Raw genomic sequence first — 11,936 nt, 5'->3', positions numbered from 1 at the left:
AACCCAAGGCAAACAATGTATTGACAGGATTCCAATAATTAAGAATACTTCATACAAAAAGAAATGTAAATGACCTCTAACATGTAAAGATGCTCTCACCTTGTTCAGAAGAGAATAAACCAGTGTTTTTACCTTTCACTTGAAAAAGAAGTATAAAAACAACTGTATTGACTTGAGGCTGTGGAGAAATAAGGACACATATATGGGAATGGAATGAAAAAGTTAAACTTTTTGTTTAACAAGAATATTTGGGCGGGTGCAGTGGCTCACACCTGTAATCCCAACACCTTGGGAGGCCAAGGTGGGCAGATCACTTGAGGTCAGGAGTTCGAGACCATCTGGCCAACATGGTGAAACCCTGTCTCTACTGAAAATAAAAACAACTAGCTGGGCATGGTGGCAGATGCCTGTAACTCCAGCTACTCGGGAGACTGAAGGACAAGAATCACTTGAACCTGGGAAGCTGAGGGACGAGAATCACTTGAACCCGGGAGGCAGAGGTTGCAGTGAGCTGAGATTGTGCCACTGCACTCCAGCCTGGGTGACAGAGTAAGACTCTTGTCTCAGAAAGAGTATTTGGTAATAACCATCAGAATGACATATTCATTTATCCTTTGACCCAGAATTTTAACTTCTTTCTGGGCTCTGAAAGGTACATTTAGAAAAATTTGGAATGCTATATGCAAAAGATTAAAAATACTCGTGTCTATTTAACAGGAATGTATTATGGTGCATCCACATGAGGGAGTACTTAAGTCACAAAACAATGAAGATTTCTATATAACGTAAAATGGTCTCCAGGATAGAGTAAGTGGAAAAGCAAAGTGCAGAACATTTATGGTATACCCACTACATTTGTGTAAGAAAGGATGAGAAATGTGAATGTATGCACATAGGTGTATTTGCTTATGTTTCAAAAAGAAACGAGTAAACCCAAAGCTAATAAAAATTGTTAGCAGGGGAAGGAAGGAGATGAGGATGGAAGCTGTTCTGTGAATTTAACTTTTTCTAGAGTTTTGACTTTAGAACCATCTAAAATTTAACATGACTGAAAAAACATGACCCTAAACCTATCAACACATTGTCTTAGTCTGTTCCTGCTGCTGTAACAAAATGCCATAGACTAAGAATTTATAAATAATATTTATTTCTTGCACTTCTGGAGGCTGGGGAAGTCTAAGATTTGGCACCAGCAGATTGGTGTTTGGTAAGGGCTTGCTTTCTGCTTCCAGTACGGTGCCTTCTCGCAGTAGCGGAAGGGTAAAAGGGACAAACTCTCTTCCTCAAGCCCTCTTAGAAAGGCACTGATCCCATCCATGAATGTGGAGCCCTCCTGGCCTAATCACCCCTAAGGGTGATTAATAATACCTCTTAATAATACCAAAGCATTGTGGATTAGATTTTAATGTGAATTTTGGAAGTACACAAAATGTTCAAACTATAGCATGTATATATATCAAGTTGGCAGTATAAACTACTTTCAAGTAACTTTAGAACACAAGTGTTTGCCCATTGGTAGTGAGATGGATTCTAAGTTGAGATATTAGCTAGAACATTCCAGTTGGTAAGTTGTCATACATATTTAAGAAATATGAATCCAAACTAGATTGTGATAGTTCCCTCATAACTTCACCTCCACCTGAGTTTCGGACTCTGCTATCCAGCTGCGTACTAGTCTTCATCAGATGACGCAGGCATCTCCAACACCGCATGACTGGAACCTGAACTCGCTTATCTTCTGTTTCCCCTAAATTTGTTCTTCCAAATTTTCTATCTTGGAGTTGCCCTCTTGGAATTGCCCTCTACCATCTATCTAGACACTTTTATCAGGAACCCAGAAAACCATCTTTACCTCTTAGATATAATCAGTCTTGTAAGTCTTGCCCTATTTTCTTTCCTAAAACTTTAAAAATCTGTCCTCTCTCCTCTACTAATACCACAATGTTAGTTCAGGCCTTCATCTTCCTCAACAATTAAGACACCCTCCTAACTGGTTGTCTTGCCTGTAGCTTTTTCCTCTCATGGCCATCTGCCACACAGCTGTCACTTACCTGTATTACAAACTGATGATGTCATTCCTGTGCTTAAAACTCTCTAATACCTGGTATGTCAGTCTTAATTCCTTCACATGATTTGTGAGATCCTCCACAATACGGGCCTTGTCTTGTGCTTCATATTTCTGATCTACTGAAGTGACTGTGGTTCTCTGATGCTACAGAGTGCCTTTGCTTCTTTGTGCTTTTGTTCCCTCTGTGTGCAGAAAAAAATCTCACCCCTCACCTCCTGATTTATTAAGTTCTCCAGGAATATTTTCCTGATGTTAAGTAGGTACTTCCATTCAGTATGTATATTTTTATCACTGGGCTGATCACACTGTTGAGTTACTGAATGAGAACTTTGTGCTACCCTTACTCATTTCTGTTATGGATTAAATAAACATAAAAATAGGGAATATATACTGTTCCAACAAACTTTTCTCTTTAGATGGAGACTTTCAAGGACTTAAAGAGGCATAATTTGTTTTAAAGTCCCTTAAGGATGGACAAGAAAACACTTAGTGGTTCTTTTGTTCAGCCATCACAAGAAGAAGTGGAGCATTAGATAATCCAGAACAGCAGCCCTGCTATCCAATCTACTGTTTATCTAACAATAATAGTTAAGGGGAGCTCTGCAGGTCGGGAAAGCTAGTCCAGGATTACAAACTGCCATACATGAGCTACATGTCAATTAGTTGGATTATGTATAAGATAACATTTTATGAAATAATGCTCTTAATACAAAAACCCCTATATGTTACTAAAAGATTAAACTTAAAAGGACGGTATAAAAAACATTCACAGAAAATATTTATTATGCTACTCTTTGCACTATGTATGGGAACAGTATGTTTGTTAAGTCCAAGAGAAAAGATAATTCACTGACATGAAACACCCAAATTTCTTCATTTTAAAAGTAGTTTAGAGATAGCATCAGGTAGGCCAAACAACTGTACTGGGCCCCTGTAGAGATTAGGGTTTGGTCTATTAAAAAAATCTTTGCTTGCTGGAACTGCAAGCTTGGCTTCCCTGCAAGCTCAACAGGTTCTGGAGCTCATTTACCACGTCGCTCGCTGGATCCCAGAAAGTTGCCCATGGTCAGCTAAGTGACGGAAGACTATACGACTAAGCCTCCAGCGCCGCTTCACACCACGCGGACGGGACGTCATAACACACCGATTTCTGATTCTAACAGGACAGCTATCCCGGGGGAGGGCAGCAATTTCTTCATCAGCCACATCCTAAGGGAAATCACATTATCACACAGATCACATTACATTGTTGCACATGTATTTTGCTCCTTCTCACTTGCAGGTAATTTTCTTTCTTTTTTTTTTTTTTTAGACAGAGTCTCGCTCTGTCACCCAGGCTGTGGGTGTTAGATTGTGCAATGTCACAATCTCAGCTCACTGCAACCTCCGCCTCCTGGGTTCAAGTGATTCTCCTGCCTCAGCCTCCTGAGTAGCTGAGATTACAGGTGTGCACTACCACACTCAGCTAATTTTTTGTATTATTAGTAGAAATGGGGTTTCACCACATTGCCCAGGCTGGTCTCAAACTCCTGAGCTCTGGCAATCTGCCCATCTCGGCCTCCCAAAGTGCTAGGATTACAGGTGTGAGCCACAGCGCCCAGCCACTGGCAGGTAATGTTCATTGCATGAGTACCATAATTCATTTATCCATCCTACATTTGATGGTCATCTTACGATTTGAGCGAATATAAATAGTGCAGCTACATACTCTTGTTTAACTCATTTGTAAAGTATGTGAAAGTATTTCTGTTGCCACCTCATGTTTTTTGAATCACGAAAGTGAAACCTCTGGAATGATGATCAAATAGGAGGGAATGTGGCTTGAGATAAGACTAGAGAAGGAGGAAGGAGAGTATCACATGGAGCCCTGATGTCTATGGTAAAGATTCTGACAACTAGAGAAGTAAAGGGGAGAGATCAGATGAGGTTTATATTTTTAAAAAATCATTTGCAAGGTAGAGGATGAATCAGGTAAGGGCAAAGTGGTTGAGGGGAGAAAAGTAGGGATTACAGCAGTAGCTAGGGCTCAGGTTTTGTCAGTAGAGATTTCTTCTTATGTATGTGTTCAAGAGTGTGAGTGTTCATAATATTCACTTTAATCTGATAAGTGTGCTAACAAGTAGACGGACCCTGTGCTAGACTGTGGTGCAAGCAAAATAACACATTAAAATAACACAAATTAAATGAAAGTATATAAAAGCCAAAAATTAACAAAAGCTTATGCATGTGTTACCATTATGAACTAACAGAATTACATAAAACATGATTGCCAGGCACAGTGGCTCACGCCTATAATCCCAGCACTTTGGGACGCCGAGGCAGGCGGATCATCTGAGGTCGAGAGTTCGCGACCAGCCTGACCAACATAGGGAAACCCCGTCTCTACTAAAAATACAAAATTAGCTGGATGTGGTGATGCATGCCTGTAATCCCATCTGGCCGGGAGGCTAAGGCAGCAGAATCGCTTGAACCCAGGAGGCAGATGTGGTGAGCCCAGATTGTGCCACTGCACTCCAGCCTGGGCAACAAGAGCAAAACCCCATCTCAAAAAAAAAAAAAACAAAAAAAAAACATGATTGAGCCATTGAATAGTAAACAATAAATGCTATACAAGGAACTGGAGAGGAGAAATGACTGGGCAGGAAGACTGAAGCCAAGTTTCATGGAGGTGGACCTTAAAGAATGGCTAGAAATTATTGATTGATTGATACATACCCCTTCTTGTTCCCCGAAAGATTTAAGGCAGTTTACAAATGAGGAAACTGGGGCAAAGAGAAATGAGAGTAGGAAAGATAAAAGCCTCAGGACACAAAAGTGCATGCTGTGAAATTAGAACTGGGACATAAATTTGACTTGTAAGCTACTTAGCAGGCAGCAGAGAACCATGATCAGTTTACATGATTCACAGACTCTGCACAGTTATTGTTGCTAGTCATACCAGAGACATGTCTTCTGGGTATCTTCATAAAGATACTCAAACAACACACCCCCAGCTGTATTAATGTATAGTTGACAAATAAAAATTGCATACATTTAAGGCATACAATGTCATGATTTGCTAAACATATACATTGTGAAATGATTACCACAATGAAGTTAATGAATGCATCCTTCACCTCACAAAATTACCATTTGTGTATGTGTGGTAAGAACACTTCAGATCTACTCTCTTACAACAAGTACACAATACAGTACTATTGACTATAGTCACAGTGTTGTGCGTTAGCTCCACAGAATTTATTCATCTTACAACAGGAAGTATACCCTTTGACCAGTATCTCCTGATTTCCCCCTGCCCGCCATACCCCCTAGTCCTCCTAGCTCCAAGCAACCACCATCCTGCTTCCCTGCCTCTATGATCAATGTCTTGAGCTCAGTTTCTTGGGGGCCCCCCGCCCTTTTTTTTTTGTTTTGAGACACAGTCTTGCTCTGTTACCTAGGCTGGAGCATAGTGGCTTGATCTCGGTTCACTGTAACCTCTGCCTCCCGAGTTCAAGCAATTCTCCTGCCTCAGCCTCCCGAGTAGCTGGGATTACAGGTGTGTGCCACCTGCACCCATCTAAGTTTTGTATTTTTAGTAGGGATGGGGTTTGGCCAGGTTGGTCTTGAACTCCTGACCTCAGGTGATCTGCCTGCCTCGGCCTCCCAAAGTGCTGGGATTACAGGCGTGAGCCACTGTGCCTGGCCTGCCACTTCTTATTACTCCCTAAATGTAGGAAAGTAGCTTAATGCCACTTTAGTATAAGCCATAACCCAGTGGTCCAAGGCTCTCAGTTTTTTGCTCATCTGGCTTAATCCAGACAAGACTAAAAAGAAACCATAGTAATAAATAGGATGTATATCATTCTGCCAACTTCTCTAAATGTAGTTTTTTAAAAATCTGAGTTCTCAATAACTTGAGAGGCCTTGAGTTTAATTTATATCTCCCTGATGAGCCTTTTGAACGCAGATATGCTACATCACCACTTAGGTGCAGGACTTTATGCTTCAGAAAGCCAAGCAGGGTGACAAGAAAGTAAGCCTTAATGGAAAGGCACTTCAGCACACAGAGGTGGGCAAGGGAGTTCAGGAAGACAGGCTCAGAATGGTACTGGGTAAGGAACAGTTTAGGCCGCATACCAGGCACACAGACTTCAACATCAGCAATGCCTCCCAATGCCTTGCCAGTTAAAAGATTGGGATGAGGCTGGACACAGTGGCTCACACCTGTAATCCCAGCACTTTGGGAGGCCCAGATGGGTGGATCACAAGATCAGGAGTTCGAGACCAGCCCAGCCAACATGGTGAAACCCTGTCTCTACTAAAAATACAAAAATTAGCCAGGCATGGTGGCATGTGCCTGTAATCCCAGTTACTCAGGAGACTGAGGCAGGAGAATTGCTTTAACCTGGGAGGCGGAGGTTGTGGTGAGCCGAGACTGAGCCATTGCACTCCAGCCTGGGGAACAGAGCGAGACTCCATCTCAAAAAAAAAAAAATTGGGATGAAGTCAGGGAGAGACCTTACGTGAAAATAACCACCCAATTTACCAGTACTTTCTAAGGCTGGCATAATGAAACAGTTGTAAGGCTAGTTAGGAGTGAATAGTCTTTAATTTGAAACTCAACAAAATCAATTTCAAGGCTATTTGTTTATATTGATGTGGATCTTATTCTCCAGAAATTATATTGATACCAAGTCACAACAAACAGTATCAAAAGTGATCTGATGTGAGTTAATGATCTTGTGGTACAAAGGGACTCATCTTAATTAGCTAACCTGAAGAATTTTTGGCAAAATGGTATTCTTCCTGAGTGAATTAATACGTAGCCTCTCATCTGCGTATTCATAGGCCATTTTTCGTCTCTTCACATCGCGCCACATTCTCCAGTCTACATAGTGACTTCGAACTTGGCCTGAAGCTGATGAAGGAACCATCTGAAAGACAGAGACAAGGGACAAGTGAAGGATAGCCAGGACAACATTCTGAGTGTTCCTCAACCCTGCAATTCTCTTTCTGCCACTATTTATCATTTAGTATTCTTTTAAGAGTTGTTTTAGATCAGTTTAATAGTTTAAGATAATAGACTTCCTAATTTATTCAGAATAAATAACTTTTATGGATGTATATTAAGTCAAAATCATAATAATATAATGCAATAACATATGTATTGGAAGGTGAAAGACAGATTTTCAGAAATTTTTATTATTCTGTTTGACCTGTACTTAGGCCAATAGTCATATGGTTCAAAAATCAAAAAGGTATAAAAAGACACACAGTGAAAAGTCTCCCCCCACCTCATTCCTCACCTGCCCAATGACTCCCTTGCCCCACAGGTATCCACTGTTTCTAGTTTCTTGTATATCCTTCAGAGATTTTTGTCTGTATACACTCCCCTCCCATTTTTCATTCCCTCTTTTCAGTTTACAATATACCTTAGAGATCTTTCAATAACTGAATGTAAAAAGCTTCCCCATTTTCTTCATATTGCATAATCTGCTATATAGAAGCATCATAATTTAACCTGCCACGTATTGCTGGACAGATCTCACTATTTATTATTATAAACAATGCTGCAGTGAATAATGTCTTGGAAATCATTTCATATGTATTCCTATATATCTTAAAGATATATTATTATTTATTTATTTTACTTTTTTGAGATGGAATCTAGCTCTGTCACCCAGGGTGGAGTGCAGTGGCACAATCTTGGCTCACTGCAACCTATGCCTCCCGGGTTCAAGCAATTCTCACGCCTCAGCCTCCTGAGTAGCTCAGACTACAGGTGCCCACCACCACACCTGGCTGTTTTTTTTGTTTTGTTTTTTGTATTTTTAGTAGAGATGGGGTTTCACCATGTTGGCCAGGCTGGTCTTGAACTCCTGACCTCAAGTGATCCATCCGTCTCAGCCTCCCAAAGTGCTGAGATTATAGGCATGAGCCACTGTGCCTGATGAGGATAAATTATTGGGAGCAAAACTGCTAGGTCAAAGGGTACTTTAAAACTATCACTGACCTAATACTTCTCAGCACTAGTTGTCCAGTAATAAGACAGTATATTCCTTGTTGTCTCACATTTTCACGGTGATAATTTACAGTTCTGACTGACAGGACAGGCAAAGGGAGTATAGATCACAAGAAACGATAAGTCTCTCTCAAACCAGAGGAAATATTACAAGTTAATTAAACTGCCCCTATAGAAAAATGATGGCTTCCGATAACTGATGTTTATAAATGAAATATATTTATAGCAGAATATAAAACTGAAAATAAGAATACTATAAATAGAAAGCCACCATTTTTTCAATCTATTAACAAAAGATAAACCGAACATCTTCAGTGCTCACATTACTAAACAAAAGTTCCCTGGGAAAATATAACAATTCTGCAATCACCTTTTGAAAAAAAGATAAGCAGGAATAGAATTTAAATATTGATGTGGCATATGACTGAGTCCAGTGAATGCCTTGGTAACCATGGATGGAAATGCTTGTCACAGAAAGAGGGGCTTTGAAATCTTGACAGCAATTCAACATTGAAATGCTGACAGAATTTTGACTAAAGTGGGGACAGGGGAGGGGAGAAAAGGTAGTCTGTCCAAACAAAACATGGAAAAGAACAAGATATATTCATAAGATCAAGGAGAAATCAAAGAAACCATTCACATTGAGGGGCAATGTGAGGTTTGCTTTTACCTGTGAAATTGAGGGTACAGGAGATTTAGAAAACAAGATTAAGCATTTCTTCTTTGAATTCTTTTTCAAAGTATTCCTAATCAAATTCTCCTAGAAGACTTCTATTAGTTTTCAAAAATAGTCTTTCACTCTATTTTGCATACCTTTTTTTCTTACTAGAAAAGTAATATCCATTTTTTTTCCCCTTTTTTTTTTTGAGATGGAGTTTTGCTCTTGTTGCCCAGGCTGGAGTGCAATGACGCGATCGTGGCTCACCGCAACCTCTGCCTCCCAGGTTCAAGCAATTCTCCTGCCTCAGCCTCCCGAGTAGCTGGGATTACAGGCATGTGCCACAACACCCGGCTAATTTTGTTATTTTTAGTAGAGATGTGGTTTCTCCATGTTGGTCAGGCTGGTCTTGAAATCCCAAAGTAATACACTTTTAAAATAAAATATTTATTGGCCTATTATATTATTTCTTCTGTGAACATTTTTATGTCCTTTGTCTGCATTTCTACTGTGGTGTATTTCCTTACCAGCTTATAATGGTGCTTTATAGATTAAGGCCACACTCTATTCTGCTCTGTACACATCTTATCCTGCCCCCATCTCTCACCCCTCTTCAGCTCCTAAAACCTTTCCACTGGGCCCTCTCAATCCATGGTCTATCATCAAAATCTTTTAAATTCTCAACTTCTCTTGACATCTCCTTCACCTTTTGCTCTGGCCGAATTTTAAATCCTTCCTAACAGCTTTTCCTGTAGCTCCTTTTTCTTCCATAACTGGGCCTAGAGGTGGGATAGGTAAGTGTCTTCCTTGCTCTTCATTGCAGCTTCGAGTTCTCCTTCCTTCCTGAAAGCTCCTGGCTTTGACTCATGCCATTGGGCTTACTACCTTCCACTACCTCTCATTGTTGCAGTCATCTACCAAAGCCCCTGCCACTCCCTTTCATTTTTCCACGATTTTGGATCCTGGCTTACTGTCACTCTCTCCAATATTGTTCCTATCTTAATTCCTGGTGATTTCAATATACATGAAATTACACCCTGATCACTCTGATTTCTTAACACCTCTCCTTCAATGACTTTTGTCCTCCACTCTTGTTTAACTATTCAATTCCATGCCCATGTTGTGGGTATTTTATTATTAATAAGTGCAAGCTATTATCTCACTTTGTATATCTCAACTCATTATCACTTCTTTCTAGCTTGCTCCTTCTAACACCCCAATAACAATCCTTCTGGGACTTTCAATCCATTGATCCTACCATTTTTCACTTTTTTCACTCAGCTTTTGATTTCCTGTCTTCCTCTCTCACCTAGCCTGAATTCCACTGTTCTATAAATACAATGTTCTCTTGAATACACCATCAACTCTCTGGACCCTCTCTCACTTCTCTGTACTTACTCCAATTCTCCTGACCATTCCTTCTGTCCATTTCCAACTCTCTTACAGGGTCTCTCTCCCCTTAAATCTCTGACACTTGCTCCCACATCCTCACACTCAGCTGATGACTTCACTTTCTCCTTAATTATAAAATTAGAAGAAATCAAAAGAGCATTTCTATAAATGCTCACCAACATAGTGGCTCACTTACTAGCATCTGTATCATATGTTCTACATTCCCTCCTGTTATCAGAGATCCACTCTGTCCAATAGAGTAACCACTAACCACATAGGGGTATTAAACATTTGTAATATAACTAGTGCAACTGGGGAATGTAATTATTTTAATTAATATAAAATTCAAAACCAAAGCATTGTAAACATTAAACAACTTTATTATTTTGGTAGAACTATATTTCCCATTTTAATGATGGGAAATTTAGCACCCAAACTGAGATATGCTTTAAGTGTTTGAAAATCTAGTATGAAAAAAAAGAATGTAACTACTTCATAAGTCATTGTTATATTGATTCTATGTTAAAACCACAATATTTTGGATATACCTGGTTAAATAAAATATCATATTAAACTTAATTTCATCTATTTCTTATTTTTTAAATGTGGCTACTAGAAAAATTTTAAATTACACATGTGGTTCACATTATATTTCTATGAACAACACTGCTACAGATGAACTGTCCAGGTTCCTAAGACCAAACTTCATGCACAAGACCCCATAGCCTCTCTCTCTTTTTTTTTTTTTTAATGTTTTTGGTTTTTTTAGGGCTAGTCAAGTGAAAAAGTGGGAGTGGAGAAGGAACAAATAAATCTGTAACTGGTTGTGATCAATTAGTTGTAATCACCACTGCACTCGAACCAGCCTCCATTGCCTCTTGCCTACATAAAGGTACAGCTCTAGCAATTCTTCCCTCTTCTACATCATCAATTTTTACTACAGGATCTTTCCCTTTCATACACAAACATGCTGTTTTCCCTGCCATGTTAAAACAACCCCCCTCCCCGCCCCCGTTATTGACCCATTTTTTTGCTCTCCTTTACAGCAAAGCTCCTTTAAAGGCTTATCTATACTCCAATTTCTTTCCTCCTATTCTCTTGAACGCTTTCGTCCCCATAACACCATCAGAACAGGTGTGATTAAGGTCCCAACAACCTTCCCACTGCTAAACTCTTCAATTCTCAGCACTTCTTTTTAATTGATTTATCAACTTTGAGCAGAGTTGCCCACTCCTCACACTTTGAAATTCTGTCATCCTTTGCTTCCCGGCCATCCCACTCTCCTAGTTTTCCATCTCCCTAGCTGACAACTCCTTTCAGTCTCCCTTGCACGGTTCTCATCTCTTAACGTTCCAAGTCTCTGAGAGCTCAATCCTCGGACCTCGTCTCCTATCTACTCACTCCCTTACAAATCGGAGTCAATCTCACATCTTCCAATACCAGTTAGTCATATGCTTACGAAAACCAAATTGACATCTGCAGCTCGGACCTCCCCTGAACCAAGCCCAAGCGGGGAAGAGGGCGGAAGGAGAACCCCTGGACTGGTCCTCACCGAGCACTACAGGTGGCAGAGCCGTGGGGGACCCGTGGGTTATGAGATTCAGCGGCGAGGGATAGCGGTGTGGATAAAAGTAGAGGCCTGACCTGCTTGAACGTCCGCAGCAGCGAGCCCAGCATGAAGGCCGCCATGTTGTCCGCTACAAACTACAAACCGCTGCAACTTTATTGACACTGCCGAATAGCGCAGGACACGAGGGGCGGGGACTGGGCCGCCTGGGGCGGAGCTGGGAGGCGGGTGGGAATGTGGCCTACAG

The 11,936-nt window shown here is 40.5% G+C and overlaps 1 protein-coding gene across 2 annotated transcripts; it reads right to left on the bottom strand.

The window, feature by feature from the left end:
• Window positions 1-1,386: 1,386 nt before the first annotated feature.
• MRPS14 (mitochondrial ribosomal protein S14) lies at window positions 1,387-11,925 on the bottom strand. Of its 2 annotated transcripts, none has more exons than XM_004027934.5 (3): window positions 11,767-11,925; window positions 6,826-6,984; window positions 1,387-3,277 (listed from the first exon to the last, which is right to left on the bottom strand). In XM_004027934.5, the coding sequence occupies exons 1-3, from the start codon at window positions 11,809-11,811 to the stop codon at window positions 3,095-3,097; spliced, it is 387 nt and encodes a 128-aa protein (XP_004027983.1). In that variant the 5' UTR covers window positions 11,812-11,925; the 3' UTR covers window positions 1,387-3,094. The 2 variants fall into 2 exon arrangements, with proteins under 2 accessions (XP_004027983.1, XP_018882419.1); XM_019026874.3 differs by having other exon boundaries at window positions 11,675-11,857.
• Between the last annotated feature and the right edge of the window lie 11 nt (window positions 11,926-11,936).

Source organism: Gorilla gorilla, chromosome 1 (assembly GCF_029281585.2).
Source record: "Gorilla gorilla gorilla isolate KB3781 chromosome 1, NHGRI_mGorGor1-v2.1_pri, whole genome shotgun sequence".
NCBI lineage: Eukaryota > Metazoa > Chordata > Mammalia > Primates > Hominidae > Gorilla > Gorilla gorilla.
Note: the sequence above shows the minus strand (reverse complement) of the source record. Positions and strands in the feature narration are given on the sequence as shown.

What these genes read in the sequence shown, in the direction of transcription:
- MRPS14 (XM_004027934.5), bottom strand. Translation starts at nt 11,811, where the DNA reads ATGGCGGCCTTCATGCTGGGCTCGCTGCTGCGGACGTTCAAGCAG. An exon ending in TGCTGCGGACGTTCAAGCAG is followed by an intron (nt 6,985 to 11,766) that starts GTCAGGCCTCTA and finishes TCTGTCTTTCAG; the next exon opens with ATGGTTCCTTCATCAGCTTC. An exon ending in TTTTGCCAAAAATTCTTCAG is followed by an intron (nt 3,278 to 6,825) that starts GTTAGCTAATTA and finishes GATTTCCCTTAG; the next exon opens with GATGTGGCTGATGAAGAAAT.